The 20,764-nt window shown below is 42.9% G+C and overlaps 2 protein-coding genes across 2 annotated transcripts; both read right to left on the bottom strand.

Moving 5' to 3' along the window:
- Positions 1-2,318: 2,318 nt before the first annotated feature.
- Positions 2,319-10,303, bottom strand: LOC140365294 (monocarboxylate transporter 2-like). Its single transcript, XM_072451642.1, has 4 exons — positions 10,090-10,303; positions 8,816-8,959; positions 6,499-7,293; positions 2,319-2,524 (listed from the first exon to the last, which is right to left on the bottom strand). The coding sequence occupies exons 1-4, from the start codon at positions 10,301-10,303 to the stop codon at positions 2,319-2,321; spliced, it is 1,359 nt and encodes a 452-aa protein (XP_072307743.1).
- Positions 10,304-11,401: 1,098 nt separating this feature from the next.
- Positions 11,402-18,822, bottom strand: kbtbd8 (kelch repeat and BTB (POZ) domain containing 8). Its single transcript, XM_072451668.1, has 5 exons — positions 18,715-18,822; positions 17,258-17,465; positions 15,912-16,218; positions 14,854-15,673; positions 11,402-14,580 (listed from the first exon to the last, which is right to left on the bottom strand). Exons 1-5 carry the CDS (start codon positions 18,728-18,730, stop codon positions 14,117-14,119), a joined length of 1,815 nt encoding a protein of 604 aa, XP_072307769.1. The 5' UTR covers positions 18,731-18,822; the 3' UTR covers positions 11,402-14,116.
- Positions 18,823-20,764: the final 1,942 nt, after the last annotated feature.

Genomic DNA, 20,764 nt, shown 5'->3' with positions numbered 1-20,764 from the left:
CCTCCCCTACCCCTAGCCTCCTCTACCCCATTGCCTACACTTCCACCCCCTGTTACATCCCCATCTTTTTCTCTCTACTTCTTCTGTCTTGTTCATTTTATCTGTATATTAATGTGTTCTGTACGTGTTGTCCCCCCCTGTCTGTAAATACCCCCCCCTTTTTTATTATGTTCAGCGTCTTTGGGTCACTGAAAAGCGCTATATAAATAAAAGTTATTATTATTATTACTGTAGTGCAAATATTGATACAAATTAATGCATGTAAATGTAAATGAGCATCACTTTTTGACATTTCTTCATAGTTTTGTGTCAAAATTTCACCAGCAGCAGTGTCAGGATCTGCCCTTCTTTTAATACATATAGATATTAAAATGCCTTTTCACCCCTCCAAAAAATATATAAATAACTACCCCTCCTCTCCAAAAGTACTTGAAAAAATGGTGGTATCGCCCATCTCTAGTATGTGGGATTATTTGTGTTTGTCTTCTTTTAAGGTAGTTTTAATATTTTTGGGGGGTTTCAGAATCAAAGGTAATGTGTTAAATGTTTATTATTTGACCCTTTACACCTTACAACATAGTGAAAAAAATCAAATAAATGCATATGAAGCTACAGTTATTGTAATTACTGATTTAAAATGGTTCCCCTGTCAATGTATATACTTGTACCAGGATTAGCAATACAATGAAGAATGAAGCAAAAAACAGACTCCAGAGAGTTTGTAAAGTTGCTCTAAAATGTGAAAAATCGTGCGCTGCTAACCATTTTGTCTTTGTTTTCATTTGGCCATACCTTTTGACTCTCTGCTTGGTCACCCGTTCACTCTGATGACCCTCCTGAGACCCAGAAGTCGTTCTAGCATTGAGCACAGAGGACACTGGGTGGAGGGGGGAGCGCTGTACCCCGGGTGAGCGGAAATATTATCATGATTAAGAGTTTGGTGGTCAGCGCCGTCGTAGCCTTCGCTCTCTGGGGGAAATATCCACCTTGTCAAGTCCACGCATTAGCGCAGGGACATATTCAGATGATGTTGTTGTGTATGCGGGGGGTTTGCATGTGTGCGCCTAATCTCCAGTCCCACTGATGTGAGGAGTATTAGCCCGGAACAGCCAGGCTCAGCTTCATTAGGTGCTCATGCCCTCAGCGGCTGACATTTTCAAACCCGCTCCCCTCTCTTCTAATTCTTTTTCTTTCCATTTTTCTTTTTTTTCAGACACATTACCCTAGTTTTTGCAGATTGGGACAAAAAAACACTTGGACGCATTTTGTCTAACATCCAAACTCCCTCTAGAGCAGGGGTGGGAAAACTAAGGCCCGTTTGTCTTTATAATCCGGCTCGCCAAACAGGCCAAGAAATATAAAAAATATATATATATCTTTTTTGCCCTCAGGCATCTGTCTGCACTTGTACCCTTAATAAATATGACGTGAAATAAATTAAATAATATATTCAATCGCCTATATTTGACAGAAAAGTAATATTTAATTTTGTAGATTTTCTTTTTTTTTCACACCAATGATCCGCTACTTGCCTGGATTTGAATATGGCCCTCGGAGGAAAATAATTGCCCACCCCTGATCTAGAGCTATAAATTCATCATGCCAGGGATCAAATGTACAAAAATCAATCACTTTAATATAAATGGTAGAATGTTGATATCACATTACAAACATGGCATACAATAATTGTGATTATCGTATGCCCCTGAGTGATGCAACTCCTTAATCCAGGAAGCTTTGTGTAAACCTTCTGAACAGCAGCCAGGGTCTATAGTATATTTACAGTACAGTAAATACACTGCAGTTGCACATATTTAATCTTACTGCCTTGGCAAACATTCACGTTTGATGTGCATGTACAAATACAACATATGAGACGATTAGGACTTATGTGCTTGTAGGCTGTACAATGTAACAGTCGTCTGTAAATCAGAGTAGAGTAGAATAGGGCCATGTACAGGAGGACGAGTGCAAACGCTCCATAGCTTACTAAATTAGTAAAAGGCAAAACATTATCCATTTAAAATTGTCACTTAAAAACAGTAGTATTAAAATCAGTAGTATTCAAAATTAAATTTAAAAAAATGAAAACATCAAATACAGTTCAAAGTTCTAGAGCTTCATACTTCTTTGGTCAGACTTGGGTCAGGACCTACAGGGTAACCTACATCTGCACCTCTGAGGGCCTACATCTGCACCTCTGAGGGCCTACATCTGCACCTCTGAGGGCCTACACCTGCACCTCTGAGGGCCTACATCTGCACCTCTGAGGGCCTACACCTGCACCTCTGAGGGCCTACATCTGCACCTCTGAGGGCCTACATCTGCACCTCTGAGTTGGCTGGTCCTTGGTCCCCGGTGCTGCTTTGTTTGGGCTGCTCTGTGTCCGCCCTGCTCTTTTCTTTCTCCAGCATGTGGTAGTGGTAGATGTTCATGATGAAGAGAAATATGCCGCCAGTTAAAATGACTCCTCCACACATCAAGAACAGATACTTGTAATCTCCAGAGACATCCACGAGGAAACCTGTGAAGAAATGCATGTGAGTAACGACTTTTATTTATTTTCATTACATTTACCAGATTAAGAGCAGTTTGACTGCAACATAATATATACTTCTAAACTAGTTTGTTTATTTGGTCCAGACAGTGCAATCTAATGAACATGTGACACATGCGTAAACACACCTGATAGTAGTCATGTCACATGTGAGTAATACAAAAACATCCATCTTTATGCCACTAAATATACAAGGATGCCAATTTGTCATTCTGCCTAATATATTTTGAGCCACTTTACTTGTCATTTTGTCATATTTATAATACTCTTTCCTTTCTTGAGTACAATCGGTGGCTATTCTAGACACCTCTGTAAATGGTACACCTAGTATAACACACTTGTGTGTGCGCGTGCCTGTGTGTGTGCATGTGTGTGTGTGTGTGTGTGTGCATGTGTGTGTGCGTGTGTGTGCGTGCGTGCGGGCATGTGTGTGTGCGTGTGTGTGCGTGCGTGCGGGCATGTGTGTGTGCGTGTGCATGTGTAGGTGTGCGGGCATGTGTGTGTGCGTGTGCATGTGTAGGTGTGCTGGCATGTGTGTGCGTGTGCGCATGTGTGTGTGTGCGTGTGCATGTGTGTGTGCGTGTGTGTGCGTGCGTGCGGGCATGTGTGTGTGCGTGTGCATGTGTGTGTGCGTGTGCATGTGTAGGTGTGCGGGCATGTGTGTGTGCGTGTGCATGTGTAGGTGTGCGGGCATGTGTGCGTGTGTGTGTGCGCGCGTGTGCGTGTGTCTAGGTGTGCCTGTGTGTGTGTGTGTGTGTGTGTGTGTGCACGAGTGAATAGTGGCCAGTTTCAGATGAGCCATGTCGGAAATGATAGAGGGATGTTCAGCCCTCTTGGCTCGGCCTGGTCCTTGGCAAAGGCAATTTGGATCGCTCCTACCAAAACGAATCAGAGGAAGACCCATTCTTACAGCTATAAATATCAGAGCCAAGGCTGCAGAAAGTGACTAAATGCGTCAGGTCACCTTTTTAGGCTAGTGCCCCACCAAGACTGCACTGCCGTATCCGATGTCCTCACTCTCCATGTAATATATGCAAGTAGCCGTTTGCATCACTTTTCTTCTTTCAGTTATTATTTATCAACCCTATACTATTGCTATGTGAGGCCAAAACCGATCCAATGTGGGGGCTCTTGAATGTATTTGAATGTAACATTTTGATTTTCAAAAATGCATATACTACGTTTTCATTACATGCAATTTTACATTCACAAATGTAAAGTACTAAACTGAAGTAAAATTAAATTTAAAAAAATGAAAACATCAAATACGGTGCAGGAGGTCCTGTCCCCCACCTCCTGCACCGAGTCCAGAGCACAGCCCAGCTCCGTCCTGGGCTGTGCTCTGGACTCGGTGCAGGAGGTGGGGGACAGGAGGGTCCTGGCTAGATTCACATCTATGCTGGACCATGAGTGTCACCCCCTGCAGGACACTCTCTCCGCTCTGGAGAGCAGCTTCAGTGAGAGACTGATCCACCCTCGATGTGTGAAGGAAAGGTTCCGTAGGTCTTTCCTTCCTGCTGCTGTCAGACTTTATAACAAAAACTGTTAGTACTGAACACTCGCAATACTGACCTAACCTAATACTGATGTGCAATTTTGTCATATGTGCAATTACTGTGAAATTCATGTGCAATCTATGTGCTGTCGTGACACATATTCATGTGCAATTACTGTCGGGATCACATGCAATGGTATTTATGTATTTATTTATTCATTTGTCTATGGGAGTTTTTAATTATTTATAGGAGATCTTCTACTGAAAGTGTTTTTCAGACTTCCTATAAGTGATCTGTTCTTCTGTATCTATCTCTGTATCTACCTGCGTTGCACCAATGAAATTTCCCCATGTGGGACAATAAAGGAATATCTTTTCTATCTTATCTCTTAACCCAGATTCAGATCTGGTTCTACACAAACCGCACAGTCAAATATATTATTTTGGCCCAAGGGCTTTATTAGTCAGCACAGTTTCAACTTGCAATGGGGATGAGAGAAAGGAGGACATGCAGCAAATAGTTAAAGCAGTGATTCAAACTCCAGACGCTGTGGCCGGCTGCACATGGAGCCATCTTAACAGCACAGATCGTCACGTCATGAACCAGACTGTTAGAGCGCCCCCTACATGAACCAGAAGCACCAGCACACAAGCTGCCTGCTCCAACTGTCTGAAGTGTTACAAATACAAGAACAAAATCAGTGTCTTTTCCAGGACAACCGCCTCACTGTTTAGGCCTAAACCTACAAATTAGACGGATTAGTCTCTTCTTGTTATTGGTCAAAAGTCTAACCTAAAGCTGTACTTTTTCTATATTTCAGCAAATCCCACCGTTTATCCCTCATTGAGTAAAGTGGTGTGTTCAGACCGCATTTACATGAAAACATGTGGCCAAGAAGTTTCATTCAGGCACATCCTCCAGCGCCTCAAAAGCACAGGCGTCCAACAAGAAGGGTTCGGCACAGTTTTGAAGTTGTGTTCTGAACGTAGCAGAACACCCCTAGTTAGACGCCTGTGCATCTTAAAGACTGGCACTTTGGACGTGTGTCCTGGAAGTGTTGGTCGATATGCAAATAAATAATATAAAATGTTAAAATAAGTGCGAAAATTAGATTAAGTCGTTTTCTTCTAAAGAAAATGTATTAACTTTAACGGTTTAAATAAGCTAAGAACAGTTAATTCTGCTTCATCAGGTTTAACATAACAAGAGTTTAATTGACAGTGTTCATGATACAATCAAATTAAACTATATTGGGAGGGTCGCTCTGCATAAGGGATGTCCACACTCTGATTGATAGAACTCATCTAGTGAGTGTACATCAATGACCACCACCCTCATTAAGAGGTCATTGATTGGCTAGCCAATAATTATGTCCATCTGGCAAAGTTGCTACAATTTTAATGTATTCACAGACTAATTATGGCCCAGGTACAGGCCTTTAATGAAGCTGGTTTGAACTAAGCATCATTAAACACCCAAAGCTAAGGGCTAATTACGCTTGCTTACCTCACTTCCTCCTAATTGGCTTGACCTGAAGGTTTGGGAGCAGTAACAAGCACACTACTTTGGGAGTTGTAATGATTGTGCCCTCTGGAGGAGAATAGTAGACATGCAGAACAGCACATGCTTATTACTCTTTTAAAACAAGTGCCTGTGAACATGACCGAGCCAGACCAAGTGTGCAGCCTTATAACATAGAGGACGACCAACCATTGCCCCAAACACAGAGGCACATGTTGATGCAAATTATAATGAAGACATTGACAACTTTATTATGTAAGTGTTTAAGTATTATGAAAGAAAGTCGCCCAAAATATTTTTAGCAATAAATGGTTTAAATGACAGATTTACCCCCCAAAAGTTCATACATGAATACCGTATTTTCCGGACTATAAATCGCACCTTTTTTCATAGTTTTGGCCGGGGTGCGACTTATACTTATATATTATATTATTATATACTATACTCCAGAGCGACTTATATGTGATATTATTTGTTATTTTCACACTTGTTGCAACCGCATTTCATACTCCAGTGCAACTTATATGTTTTTTTCTTCTCTATTATGCATTTTTTGGCTGGTGCAACTTATAGTCCAGAAAATACGGGTATATAAGTGTTTAAGTATGATGAAAGAAAGTTGCCCAACACACCAATATTTCTAGCAATAAATGGTTTAAATGACGGATTATATTAGATACATTTTTAGATGCAAATGTTTACTCTTTTATGAAATAATTGCATTACAGTACTGTATCCTAATATTTTCTGCGTTCATTACTTCAGTCAAGTAACTATTTCTAAACAATTACATTACATTTCATTCATTCATTTTAGAAGCTTATTATGTTGAATCTGAAAGAGGAACCTTCAGTTGCAGAACAGACAGTTGCGCTTCACTGCATTTCGCGTCGTTAACAAATCGACAATAGAAGAGTGACTTACCAGCCGCAGGTGGTCCCAGTAACATGGGAAGGCACTCGATGATCGTGACCAGTCCGACCGCACTGGGGAAGCGCTGGTTTCCCATCAGGTCCATAAGACACTCGAATATGAGCGCAAACACCATGCCGAAGCCCACCCCGAAAAACGCAGCGTAAACCACAAGCAAAGAGCTTTTGATTAACGGGCAAAGTAAGTGACATATGCCGGTGAAGACCATGGCAAAACTGAAGAGGTACTGGACTCTGGGACGGACCCACTTGGAATTGGCGATGAGACCCGTGCCGGGACGAACGAACATGTCCACGAAGCCCATGACGGAGAGCAGATAGGCCGCATCGTACTCGCCTACACCGTGGCTGACCGCATACGCTGACAGGAAAACGATGGGTGCGTAGGCTCCGAAGAAGAACATGATGTTTCCGATCAGGTAGATGACGAAGCCTCGGTCCCTAAAGAAGGTCAAATCTAAGAACTTCTTCACGTTTTGGGCACAGCCGTCTTTGATGCTGGTGCTCGCGATGGGCTGTTCCTCCAGGTTCTTGCGATTCTCGGTGAGCTGCTTCACGGGTCTCATCAAGGCGCCGGCCACGCAGCAGTTCAGCATCAGCGCCCCGAGAATGAGGAGACTGCCTCTCCAGCCAAATCTTTCCAGGAGGAACTGGTTGAGAGGAGCCAGGAAGCACAGGAACACTGGGCTCCCGGCCATGGCGAGTCCGTTAGCCAAAGGACGTCTGACAAGGAAGTACTTGCTGATGATGGTGAGTGATGCGTTTAGGTTTAAGGCAAGTCCACAGCCTGCGGGTGAACACAGGGGGGATGAGAAACATTGTATACAGCAAATATAATAACTATTACAACAAATAAAAACTATTTCAAACAACTTATTCTTCCAGCTGATTGTCCCTAAAACCCCGGACGCTGTATTTGATCCGGTCGTTTTGGCCTCTGAGTGAGAAGTGGAAAGTAATGCACAGGAAAACCAGATTTATAATACTGGGATTTTTGGGGGGTAAATATGGAGTAAAGCTGCTGTTGTAACACATGAACTATCGGCCCCTTAACAAAGCCCATTTTAAAGTTGAAGCTAATAGAAATAAAAAAAATATTCTGGACTAGTTAAAATTAAAAAGAAAATCCAGGTTGATGTAAATAGTCTTTTAAGGCGAGACGCTACAATCAAAACTAATGTCAAAAAACATGTGTTTGATGCATTTATTTTCTCAACATAAACGCTTTTACATGGAAACAACACAATTGTCAAATCGACAAAAAAAAATATGTATTTTATTTAATCCATAAATAAAGATTTACTATGATGGATCCATAGATGGATTTGTTGATATTCTAAGCCTGATTTACTGTATTCAATATTTAAGTCTAAAAAATAAGGTACAATTAGACATTTTTTTCCCATTTTCAGTCAGATCTAGTTTAATTCTAGTTTAATATGTCAAAAAAAATAAATTATAAAACGTAAACCTGGCTTTGCCCATTGTTCAGTCTTAACTAAATTAACTTATGAAAGGCTTCAAATTGATATATTTAAATTTACGATTTTTCCTATTCCTATTTATTCCAGTGTCTCGCCTTAAATAATAATGATAATGATAATGATAATAATGATGATAATGATAATAATAAAATGAGGGAGGATAGACGAGCACACGGACATTTCTCATCCGCGTGACTCCATCATGTGATTTCCACTAGTGAGTAAACAAAGGTGAGCGGCTCTGGGTTCAAATAGTTAGGACAATCTTTTCACCACACAATTTAGTGGTGATTGCAGATACTGTAGGTGCTATGGCTGCACGTCAGATGTGTAGGGCACAGGGGAACTGCGCAGGGCACACTCGAGTCCCGGGCGCCACACATGGCCCAGCCACTCTTTGAGACGATTAATCCTTCCAACAGTCCTTGACAGGGTAATGAGCCTAGCAGGGTGGCAATGAGCCCCCATGTGACGAGCATGATGGAGGCCTACGGGAGAGAACAGAGGGCCACTGAAGACCATGCACTCTGGGACAGGGGACAGCTCTGTCTTAATTACTGTCCTGCTTATGGTTCCCCTGGTGCTCAAAGTGCACCCCAGGTGCTGGGGCAGATGCCCTGGGTCTGGATGAGCCACTCGGTGTAGGGAATCAGATCTGGCAACAAATACATCCTACTGAGAAGTACAGAAGCCCAAGCTGCCACATCCCAATCTCAGAAGAGAAAGACAAATGCCACTGGGAATGCTTAGCCAAGATGTAAACAAGCCTGAAATAACTCTCATGTCATCTGCGTTTGCATATGTACAGATTTACCACCTACATACCGCCTACAACGCCAATGTACAGGTAGAGGTAAACGATGGCACTCCCAAAAGAAGCAGCGACCATAGACATCCCACACATCAGTCCACCAAGCATGACTACCGGCCGGCTACCATAGCGATTGACCAGTGCACTGCTTACAGGTCCTGCGAGGGGAAAAAAAGAGTCATTCCAGTGTAATATAATCATGCAGTATCAAGTAATTAAGACTATTTACATTTCATTCATGTAGAACAAGACTAAATGAATTGTAAAATCATCACTATCAAGTCTGTACATTATTTTGGAGCATGCATGGCTGAACACAGATATCGTTTCACTGCACAACAGGCACGGCTGAGTTCTTTCCTCAGCAAATTAAACACTTTCTGTCTTTTGAACTGCATGTGTTACAGACGGATCCTCCTTCGATCTACGGTTAAGTCACTGCAAAGCATCTTCAACACTGCATCCATTTCTACTTCCATTAGAACTTAATCATTGGGACTTTTTGAGTCAAAGGTTTGCTGAAAGGGCCGTCACGCCGCTCCCATGGGGTCTGCAGTGTCAGAGCCCAGTGAGCTCCTCTGATATATCCCCCCTGCCTCTCTCCTCTACTGGGTGACATTGCTGAATCCTGGCCAAGGACAATATGATAAAGCCTTCTGCCCGAGCCACAGTGGAGGGGAATATTTAACTACATAGGGCCCCTCCAAGTCGGGTGCAGGTGAGCCCACTCCGCGCTGTCCTGCAACCTTGAGAGCAGCTACAGAAAAATATGCACATTGTAAGTGGAGCCTTTGTTTGGACATATGTTGTCATGTAAATGAGAGAAACATTTAAATCCTGCCTATTCAGCGGGGCGGGCTCCAGTGGGTGGATTCTAAGTACATTATTTTGCCTTGAGAAGTACTGTATAAGCCAGTGGAGGTCTATTATTTTACACACGCTCAGGTTCTAAGAAAAGTACTAACTGTAATTAGGTCAAGTGAGCTGATTATTTGGATGCGGTCTGTCATGTGAAGTCACTTAAAGTCCTAAAAGTGCAGCTGATACAAGACAAGCTTCTGGAGGTTATTGTAATGGCAGAGACACGGTTGTAATGGCTTAGGGCAGAGCTTCTCAAAGCGTGGGGCGCGGCACTTTTGGAAATGTATCTCCTAACCACCAGAAAGAGTTTGAGAACCTCTGGTTTAGGGTGTTCTCCGAGGAGTTTGTGGATTTGAGATCTTGAGATCTTGACCACAACAAATATCATTATAGTCACTTTTCCAATAGCTGGTACTTCTCCTCCTACCTCCAGCATACATGCAGGCCAGCATTATGGAGGAGATCCACGCAATTTCACTGGAGCTGCTCCTCAAGTCACTCTGGATCTCCTTGAAGAAGATGGAAAGCACTTTTGGCGTGGCGTATGCAAAGCCAAGAGAAATGTGAGCCGCAAACACCACCATCCACCCCCAGCCTCCATCTAAGGGCTGAGCCTGGGCCGGTACCACAGCAGAGGGCATGATCCTGCTCAAAACAGACAAGATACACATGAAGACGGGCAGTGGGTTCTCACAGGGTTCTGACAGGGTTCTGACAGGGTTCTCACAGGGTTCTGTACATGGTTCTGTACAGGGTTCTCACAGGGTTCTGACAGGGTTCTGACAGGGTTCTCACAAGGTTCTGTACAGGGTTCTCACAGGGTTCTTTACATGGTTCTTTACATGGTTCTTTACATGGTTCTCACAGGGTTCTGTGCAGGGTTCTGTACAGGGTTCTCACAGGGTTCTGTACATGGTTCTCACAAGGTTCTGTACAGGGTTCTGTACAGGGTTCTCACAGGGTTCTTTACATGGTTCTCACAGGGTTCTGTGCAGGGTTCTGTACAGGGTTCTCACAGGGTTCTGTACAGGGTTCTGTACAGGGTTCTCACAGGGTTCTGTGCAGGGTTCTGTACAGGGTTCTCTTGTTGGCTACTTACGTCATTCTATGTCTTCCTATGGTGAATAGAAATACAACCAACGACTTACATTTAATTTACTTAAAGGTGCAATTATGTGTATATGTATGTGTATATGTATGTGTGTGAATGTGTAGGTGTGTGTGTGTACTTCCCAAGTACACACACACACACACTGTACTTCCCTTGTACATCCCAATTCATCGCAACTTGAAACGAGCCCCAAACCTACAAAACCAGTGCCACTTCCTTCTGAATGCCAACATATGGTTGAGTAGGACTTTAGTCAAGTAAGATCCCCATGATCTCCTGTTGTACCAGTTGCTCTTCTTCCTCGCGTGACAGACCGATCACGTCTCTTCATGTCACGGAGAGAAGACAAACGCGCGCGGCCCACGTGGACATTCACATAAACATTACATTATCGTCTCTCGCTTAAAAGTCGCGTCCTGATGATGTGGAACAAAGTTTTGGTGCAGATCTTACCGTTCAGAGTTCTGTCCCGTCCCCGGTCTGGCCTGAAGACGGTTCGGGGGGGACACACTTCGGATGGACCCGTTCCTATTGACGCCGGGGTCACGTGTCCTCAGTTTGCCCTAGTAAGGATGACGTCACGAGGCCGGGGCCAACAGTGAAATGCATGAAAAGACACTGGGACTAATATTATCAGTTATTTTATTTTCAAATTATGTGCAATGTGAATTTCACAGTTGAGCTCAACCACCATTAAATTCCATATTAACCCAGACAAACCAAACCAAGCAGAGTAAAGCAAAGGGAGAGTGTAATATGCACCTAGAACTGATGATGCACATGTCAAGAACTGTTCAGATCTGAAGACCACAGAATGTTCCACACAGTCTTTTGTTAGCTTGACGTACAACGTGACTGGTGTGGGAAGAAGACAATATGAAGCAGTGTCATGTGTAATGCTTTTTTTTTAGAATTGTGTAAAATACCAACTATTCTACAGGAGGGAAAAAAAATCAAAATGCATAACTTTTGTGGATAATCATTCTCATAAGGGAAGAAACACTAACATATCTCAAAAGAAAACAGCCACTGAAGACAAAGAAGTCACATCTATTTTTCAAGTTATAAAAGAAAGTGAAGAGTTTAGAAAACTGTGCAAGTACAGCAAAACTATGGTACAGTAAATTACACATAAAACATTTAAATACAGTACTGTGTATCAGTAGATCCTGAGAGTTTGTCTTTCTGGTTCTCCAAGTCTGTAGACGAGTGGATGGAGCGCAAACCTTTTGCTTCCTCTTGATGTGGGCTATAGTTAGGGCACTGTCCAAGCCAAAGGTCAATTTAAAAATAGCATTAGTTCTTCTCTTGGAGAAGTTTGAACAAGACTTTACTAAATGTTAGCATTTCAATTCAAATCCTTTAGATCAGGGGTGTCAAACAGCACAGGGACCTCAAGCTGCTTCATATGCTCTACATACAAATAAAGCTCATATCAAACATTCTGGAGAGCTTTGGGGTCAGTTTGTACTCTGAAACCACAAGTAAAATATTGCCCTTAAATAAAATGAATTTTTATATGGATTCGGTCTTAACATTTTTCATTTATTACAGGTCCCTTACAATATTTTTTTGTGAATTTACCTTCATCTTTTAAAAGAGAATGGTCCAAACTGAAGTCCATGTTCCTGCTCCTGATGCATGAAAATGGACATTCACTTGTTGCAAATTTGTGCACCAGTGTCTACATATAACTATGGGTTATATAAAGCTATGCATTTCTTAGTTTTATCTTTTACGTTGTGTTCAGCCCGCGACCCGGCCTGAGCGTCGACATTCGACCTGCGGCCCAACATGAGTTTGACACCCCTGGCTTTAGACGATTGCTCTGGGAGAACCTTTTATCGACGGGTAAACTTCTTTACGAGAACATGGATGGAAATATGTAGTGCAAAGATGACACAGAAACTTGCATGAGGACCATGATGCCACTGGACATGTCAAACTGACTCAGTGGTGGATAACTTCTATTCAAGAGATTGTCACAAAATAAAAAAAAAGCAGCACCAGTTGTGTCCTCGTGTGACGTCATGAGACGTGTTGGTGGCTGTTGGACTCGACAAAGGCCAGATCACCCTCACTCACTGGTCTATAGTTCGTAGCATGTTGAGGAGGGTGCTCGCCTGTAAGGTTTGTAGTGAAGGACCACTGAAGTGGAGAGTGATTCAGTGCAAAGCTGATTAAGACTTTTCTTTATCAGGAGAAACAGTTATTGATTCTGACGCCTCCTTACAAGCCACAGGCACATTGGCATCCCAGATGATCTGCGCTGAATTACGGATCACTTCAAGTCTGCACCCGCGGAACAGCCAAATGTATGAATGTTGGCGATTCTCACACAAAATTAATGCACTTTACTAAAGTAATAATATATAGCCTAATCACAGTTCTGTTAGTTTAGTTATTGCTACCACAAAATAATTTGTCCAGATATACCAGAACAAGGAGCTTGTTTTGGCCAATAAGGTTCAAATAAACTCAATAGAGCTTACTGTAGCACACACTTACCTAAATGTCCCTTTTGTCAAATATCCGAGACTTCTGAGGTAAAAGCCTGATAGTTGGTCTCAACTTTCCACTTAGTGTTGCCACAATTTAACTCCTTATTTCTCCAATGTGGAGAGTGAGTGTTCACTTTCAATTTCACAAGGTAAGTTCACACGACACAAAATGGATGCCAACCTAAAGCATGAGGCCCCATGCACCTAAAACTTAAAAGTAGCTTTGGAGCAACACAAAGGGGTGTTGTTTGACACCAATGACAAATGAGGGCCATTAAAAGTATTATACAAGGTTCAAAAAACGTCATGTAAATGTCCAGCACACATCAAATTAAAAGTCTGTAAAATGAGTTGCAGAAAGACTAAACAAGGAAAATTCACACAAATCTACAACTAGCTACGGTTCTCACCTTACCCGTATGAATATAGACTTTATATAGTTATTTATATAGAGAGATCTGGAAATGTAACATCCACAGCTCCAGCGGGAACTTTTCATTTGCCCTCAATGACGCTCACTTGCATGCTTATCATTTGTAAATGTCCTATAGCTATATGTATCTGAAACAACAAAATAGAATGGCTCAACATTAAGCAAAATATAGTATAATTGCACTTATGATTCATTGTACGGTTTTGTTAGCATCGCGTCGGTGCCGCTGAACAAAAAAAATACTGCAATTTTGTTTTAAAGCACCCGATATTTGATCACTTGGAACCAAACATTGAACAACGCAAGACCGACAAGAAAAACGCGTCCTTGTGGCAGGACACCCAAGGAAACACCAGGCACAGGGCAGGCACGATCAGACTATTCCCTCTGCCGCAGCTACTCCCTTTCATCAAAGCACCTTCTGTAGACACTGTGGGTAGAGTTTGGCCACCACGCACTCAAAATGGCGGCCCAGATCCCAGAGGCGGTCCGGCGTCTCGTACACTTTGGTCCATGCATCGGCCTCGTCGTCGTACTGGTAAAGGGAGTTCTTGCGGCTGGTGCGGAACACGTGCTTTTCCACCATGACCTGCGTGGCTCGCACAAACAGGTGGAGCTTGCCCTGGAGCAGCATGGCCTTGATGTACGGGCTGGTCGCTTGGTCGAAAGGCAGGTCGTTCTTACGGCTCCAGACGTTCTTCTCGATGTCGTAGACCTCCACCGTGAAGGTGCGCTGATGGTTTCGGCAGATGCCGGCGATGTAGTAGATGCAGTTCCTGTACAAGGCAGCCAGGCCCTGGCTTCGGGGGACGCACATGGATGGAAGGTGGCTCCAGTAGTCTTTTCGGGGATCAAAATAGAAGAAATATTCACCTGTGGGAGGAAGAAATACTTTTACCATCATCAGATCTAACAGCACGTTCTCAAAACAGCACATTTTCAATTAGAAACTATTTCAAAACATAAAAACATTTAATTGGAGAATGAACTGGAGAAGAACGATGCAATACAGTTCACAAAGTTAAAGTCTTGTTTTGCCCACCACAACCTCCAGCTTTTAGCATAATCGCTGATTCTACCTGAAATTCAACCCTCAAACCTTTTTTTCCATCGCTTCAGACATGATCAAGCCCGTACCCAACTCACCTTGGATAACATACATCCGGTCCTTGTACTCCACAGCACTGTGAAACTCCATGGCCACGGGCATAGGACTGACTGCCGTCCAACAGTTGTCCCGGGCGTCGTAGCACTCCACCGACTTTAGCGCGTTGCGGCCATCGCCTTCGTACACGCGTCCTCCTAGCGCATAAAGTTTCCCGCAGCAGTGGACGAGTCGACAGCCAATCCTCGCCCGCAGCAGAGGAGCGCGCGGGAGCCACCTGTTGCCCGCGTGCTCGTACTGCCAGAAGTCGCTCTCTGCCCGGTGATCGATGGACACTTCGCTGTTGCTCGGTCGGTAACCTCCGGCGATGTAGATGTCGTTCTCCGAGGACACGAGAATGCCGACCTCTCGCAGATCGTTCGGCGGCTTGCAGAGCTTGAACACTCTTCCCGCCGCCGTGTCCAGGCAAGGCACTGTCTGCTTCTTCCCTGAGTGTTTGTGAGCGGCGTCGAAACAAATGACCATTTCAGACGCGGTCATCCCCAGGCGCTGAGGGCAGCCGTTGGTGCCGGTGAGACGAGCTTTGGCTTCGGCCGGGTCCTTGGAGATGGACAGGGCGCAGGCAAAGGGGGCGGGTATTCGGTTGAGGAAGGCGTCGTCGAGGAGCGGTAGACGGATGCACTGGGAAAACACTTCGGGCAGGTGGGCTTCGCGGCCGGACAGGTCGTGCTCCAGCCAGCGCACGATACTCTCGTACACGTGCTCCTCCTTTTCCACGTTTAGGTCGTCATTGTTCAAAATGCTAACCAACTGCTCCTTGGTCATTTGGAGGAACTCTTGTTCTCGTGACACGCATAAGAACTAAGAGAGACAAATCAATCAGAAAGTCAGGTTAAACAGCGAACGGGGGAAAACGATCATTGAATTAAATTAGTTACTATGGATGGGGGAGATTTTCGAATTTCCTCATATAACAAGCTGTGAAAACAAATAAGCTGTAAAACAAAACTGCAGTCGGAAACGTTATAGTCGTTTGAGAAAGGGAATGGAAAGTTAATGACATGTGTAGTGTATAAGTGAGTACAGGTGTTTGACGGACCTTCTTGCGGATGTAATCCTGGGATCTCTCCCGGAGCTCCTGGTGTCCGTACGCGTCAGCAAACATATAGACCCCTATACAGTTCTGAGGGTCCAGGCGGCTGCACATGAACTGGGCACACTGGTCCTGCAGGGCGGGGATCTGGAATATGCTGGCTGCCGTGAACAGGGCCTGGACGTTGGACTCAGAAAGCGTGACCTTGGAGGTGTAGGCATAGTCCAGGACCAGATGCATGGATTCTGATTCCACTCCGACAATTCGGACTTCGCGCTGGCTGCTTTCTGTAAGGCCACTGGTGAACATGGACCTGATGATGGAACAACACACACACACACACACACATATAACGTTTTATTATACATAACGTTTAAAATGAGCTGGTGCATTTTCCATATTCCAGAATAATAATGCTAGGCTGCATATTATGGACCCTTGACTAACGATCTTAACATGCAAGTACGAGGTTACATAGGAAGGTTGAGAAGAAAATTGGCACTTTGCGTCAAGGGACTGGACTCTAGTTTATTGGCCATAACTAGATTTGACAAAAATATCTGCATTTTCCCTTGCACTGCAGTTATTTGTGCCCTCTACGAATATTTATGTAGATGTAAGGACAAATTAACTAAAACAAATTGAAGCTATAATCATATTGTAATGATGAATTCTTACAAAACGGTTAAGTTATAGCAATGGTCAAACGGAGCAATATAGTTATATTGCTTTATCAATATAATCATCCATTCAGTGACATCCCATTGCAAATGTAGTTGATATTGCAAATAATAATGGATACAGATGAGGAGCAACGATTATTACAATTCAGATTTTTGTTGGAATATTGCAAGTTCCAGGGTCAAGTCACTCATAGAAATAATCAAGGTTTGTAAATTCACCTTTTAGAAATGTCTTTTGAAAATACCATGTCATTGTTCTTTGACATCACATTCAAGAATCTGAAGACCACCAATATAGTATACGATAAACATTTGCGTTACGATTGTGAGATTTCTGATTGAACAATTAATAAACAATAACTCCCAAATTAAAATAGTCTAATCACCCTTCCTTAAGTATATCATTACCATCGAAGTGAAACTTTCTGATAAAGATGAAGATTAAAAAAAAAAAAAATCACTTTCAATTATCTTTCTTTTTGAGAGTATAAATTGAATCAAACAGCTATAATTTTGCCTCTGATATTGTCACGAACAATTCTAATGTTCTTATGTCATCACAACCATCTCGACATCCATATTATAGTTATTATTTACGTTAGTTGGATGGGTTTCTCCAGAACAGTACTTTACAAATGTCAAACACACAACATTCATTAGACACACTACCTAAAATACGGGCTGATTGCTGCAAGAACATTTCGATGACATGAAAAGGTCCTGCCATGGTCCACTTCGACTACAATGTCTGTGAGCTGTGCTTCATCGTACAAGGATTTGAGCTGCTGAAGGACGTTACAGGCGTGGATAGCATCTACCCCATTGTAGTTGGTGCTCGGTGGTGTTCCATTTTGTACTTGTAACAGCTTCCCTACCTCTGAAAATAAAGAGACGGGGACATTGGTTAAAAGACAGAAGACATAGAACTGATAAGCAAGCCCTGGTCTCGTAGTAGCATTTCCCCAAAACATGCAGCGGATTCTCATTTACATGCTTGTATTGTTAAAAAATATATATATTATTTAACTGTACATGTTTGACCAGGATTCTTCTCGATTTGTTGATTAAGTGCAAGCAAATACAGAGAAGTGGGCAGAGCTAAGTGGTAGGTGGAAACTATTTTATTATTTTTTAGGAGCAGTCAACAGGACAATACAAGAAACATGCTTGACACAATCAAAACACAACTTTTGGTAAGCGAATGATGAGAGAACACTGTTATAATAGGGTTAAAAACACATGAAACTACAATTTTACAAAACCTGCCTGCCCCCTTTAATTCTTATCGAGGTGAACAAAGCAGAAAAATGCAGACACACAAGTATTCACTTCTAACAAAACATGCCATTTACTAAACTTGTACAGACTGTAGGCTGTGTACAAATGTGTTGTAAAATGTGTGCAAGGCTATATTCACATGGAACTATGAAGAGTTGAGCCTGACGCGACTCCACACAAGTGATAAGAACAAAACTATCTCTCGCCAGGTGGTAGCTGCTAGCCTGCTAATCCCGATTGTTCCAGCTCGGTTTTCCAAGTCAATGTGAACCTGCTTTTGAGGTAAACACGACGCAGTTACGGCACAAACACTCCACCAAACGGTGTATTAGTTGTCTGCCATTTACTGTCGAAGAAACGGAGCGGGTCTTGTTCTTAAAAGAGCAGCATTAGTGCTCAACTTTTAGCAGAACGCTAGGCTACGAGCTAATGCTAACAAGAGATCTTATCCACTTTGTAATGAGACTTTAAAAATACTTTTATGCATTGGAGATCACATTACGTAAATACAAAACTTAAATTACAGACTCGAATGGCGAAATGAGCGACTACAACCTAATGTCAAGCCTATTTAACCGTCGCACAGCCTATCAGAGAAATGTTTACACAATCAGCTGTGCACCAGAAGCTATAGCTAACCGGTGTAAAGTTAGCCAAAGAGCTAACACTAGCTGCTTAAATGGCTAACGATTACCAACAATTTCACAAGTCGTTTGGAGCTCGACTCGGTGTGAAAAGAAAGGGACGTGTCACGATTGTCCCAGTGGCGTGGGTAGAAGTATACAACGACAGAACTATAATACACAATTTAAGTCAACCCTGTGCAGAAAACAATGATTTTAGCTAACCTCCACTGGCAGCCATTCTCTCCAGTCTGTCTTGGGGCAGACCGAGAAACGTCAGTGAAAGCAGAGGAGCCCCCGGAAACAACAAGAGCCAATCACCAGCGCCGCTCAGGAATATCAACCAATCAGATTAGTGCATCTGAAGAACAGAAAAAATAGGCCATGGACATGAAAGTAAATGAAGACTTGCCCAAAATGAACACGGCGTTGAGAAGTCTGGATCCGTGGATCTAGTGCCTACAGATAATCACAGATAAAGCTGCTCCTCGTTTCAGTCAGTATTATGTTCTGAGAGGAAATGTTGGGTTTATAGGCTACAGACTGATATCAGACGAAGTTGAACCATTGTGTTTTCTAACTGTCAACATATGAACAAAACTGTTCTTTATTTACCCCAGTTATAAGCCTGACTTTGCATCAAAATGAATATAACTTGTATTTATTAAAGTATCCTATGAGGGATTTTATACGGACAAAATAAATACAACTTGTATTTTTCAAACATGCACATCAGCATATTGATTTTATTTTATTTAATAACAACAATAAAACAAGTGAAATTACATTTTTCAAGTTTCTTGCTGTTGTTTGAAACAGTTTTCTTGCGAATTTGGGTTTATTTCCTCTCCAATACCTAAACCTGGACATGATATAGGGATGTATGCTTTCCATTTATAATGGGATATTACAGTAAAATGGTATTTTTTTTATTTTTAAAATGGAGGCTTAACTTACCAGAGGCTCAACTTACCCCAGTCTCCCCTCTGTGGTTTTAATTAGGCTCCTCTTACAGGCTGTTGTTGTTGTTGTTGTTGTTGTTGTTGTTGTTGTTGTTGTTGTTGTTGTTGTTGTTATGGCGGTTGGCATCCGAGTCTCTTACAGGCTGGTTTAATACCGCACTTGGCTAAGTAAGTCTTTAAGATAAATTCTAAAGAATAAAGTCTACAGAATAAAGTCTATAGAATAAAGTCTAAAGAATACAGTCTACAGAATAAAGTCTATAGAATAAAATCTAAAGAATACAGTCTACAGAATAAAGTCTATAGAATAAAGTCTAAAGAATACGGTCTACAGAATAAAGTCTATAGAATGAAGTCTAAAGAATTAAGTCTAAGGAATAAAGTCTAAAGAATAAAGGCGAAACAGACAGCCCCGGGTAAAGATGAGGTGTGCTATGACATGCTCTCTCATTTGACTGATGACACGCTTGGGCTAGTCCTGGGTCTTTTCAACCGTGTTTGGGATTCAGGTTGTGTTCCATCTGCGTGGAAACAGTCTACGGTGGTGCCGGTTCTGAAGCCGGGTAGGCCAGCGTCTGACCCTTCAAGTTATAGGCCGATTGCCTTGACGTCGCAGCTCGGGAAAACGATGGAGCGCATGGTTACCGAGCGGTTGGATTACTTCTTGGAGAGTCAGGGTTTGCTTCCCGCGCACCAGAGTGGTTTCCGTAGGGGCAGGAATACCATGGATTCCGTGTTGTGTTTGGAATCTGATATCCAGCTGGCCAGGGCTCAGAAAGAAAAGGTTATTGCGGTGCTCTTTGATGTGGAGAAGGCGTACGATATGGTTTGGAAGGATGGGCTCCTCATTAAGCTGCGGAAGTGTGGTGTGAAGGGTAAACTGTTTAACTGGGTCCGGAGCTTTCTGTCTGGCCGGCGTATCCAAACCAGAGTGGGCGCTGCTTACTCTGGGGTCTATGGGGTGGAGAATGGGATCCCGCAGGGGAGTGTGTGTAGCCCTATCTTGTTCAATGTTATGATTAAGGACATCTTTGACGACGTGGATGGGTCTGTTGGGAGGAGCCTTTATGCTGACGATGGCGCTCTATGGGTGAGAGGGAGGAATCTCCGGTTTTACGAGGCGAAACTGCAAAGGGCAATACAGCAGGTGGAGCAGTGGACCCTGAAGTGGGGGTTTAAACTGTCCGTACGGAAGTCTCAAGTGATCTGTTTCTTCAATGGGCATAGGGACATCTCCCTTCGACTGCATGGGCAGGTGCTCGAACAGGTCAGGGAGGTGAGGTTCTTGGGGGTCACCTTTGACGAGAGGCTTA

The sequence above is a fragment of the Eucyclogobius newberryi genome, unplaced genomic scaffold, assembly GCF_026437365.1.
Source record: "Eucyclogobius newberryi isolate DKJ021-1_F unplaced genomic scaffold, fEucNew1.0.hap1 SCAF_19, whole genome shotgun sequence".
In the NCBI taxonomy this organism is placed as follows: Eukaryota; Metazoa; Chordata; class Actinopteri; order Gobiiformes; family Gobiidae; genus Eucyclogobius; species Eucyclogobius newberryi.
This window is presented reverse-complemented; position numbering and strand designations above follow the sequence as displayed.

Bases quoted from the DNA above. Each gene is read 5' to 3' on its own strand.
- LOC140365294 (XM_072451642.1), bottom strand. From the start codon at position 10,303: ATGCCCTCTGCTGTGGTACCGGCCCAGGCTCAGCCCTTAGATGGAGGC. The intron at 8,960-10,089 runs GTAGGAGGAGAA...TTCCCCTCGCAG, and splicing joins GGCCTGCATGTATGCTGGAG to GACCTGTAAGCAGTGCACTG. The intron at 7,294-8,815 runs GTATGTAGGTGG...GTTCACCCGCAG, and splicing joins GTACATTGGCGTTGTAGGCG to GCTGTGGACTTGCCTTAAAC.
- kbtbd8 (XM_072451668.1), bottom strand. The intron at 15,674-15,911 runs GTCCGTCAAACA...TGTCTCTCTTAG, and splicing joins AGGATTACATCCGCAAGAAG to TTCTTATGCGTGTCACGAGA. The intron at 14,581-14,853 runs GTGAGTTGGGTA...TTCCTCCCACAG, and splicing joins CCGGATGTATGTTATCCAAG to GTGAATATTTCTTCTATTTT.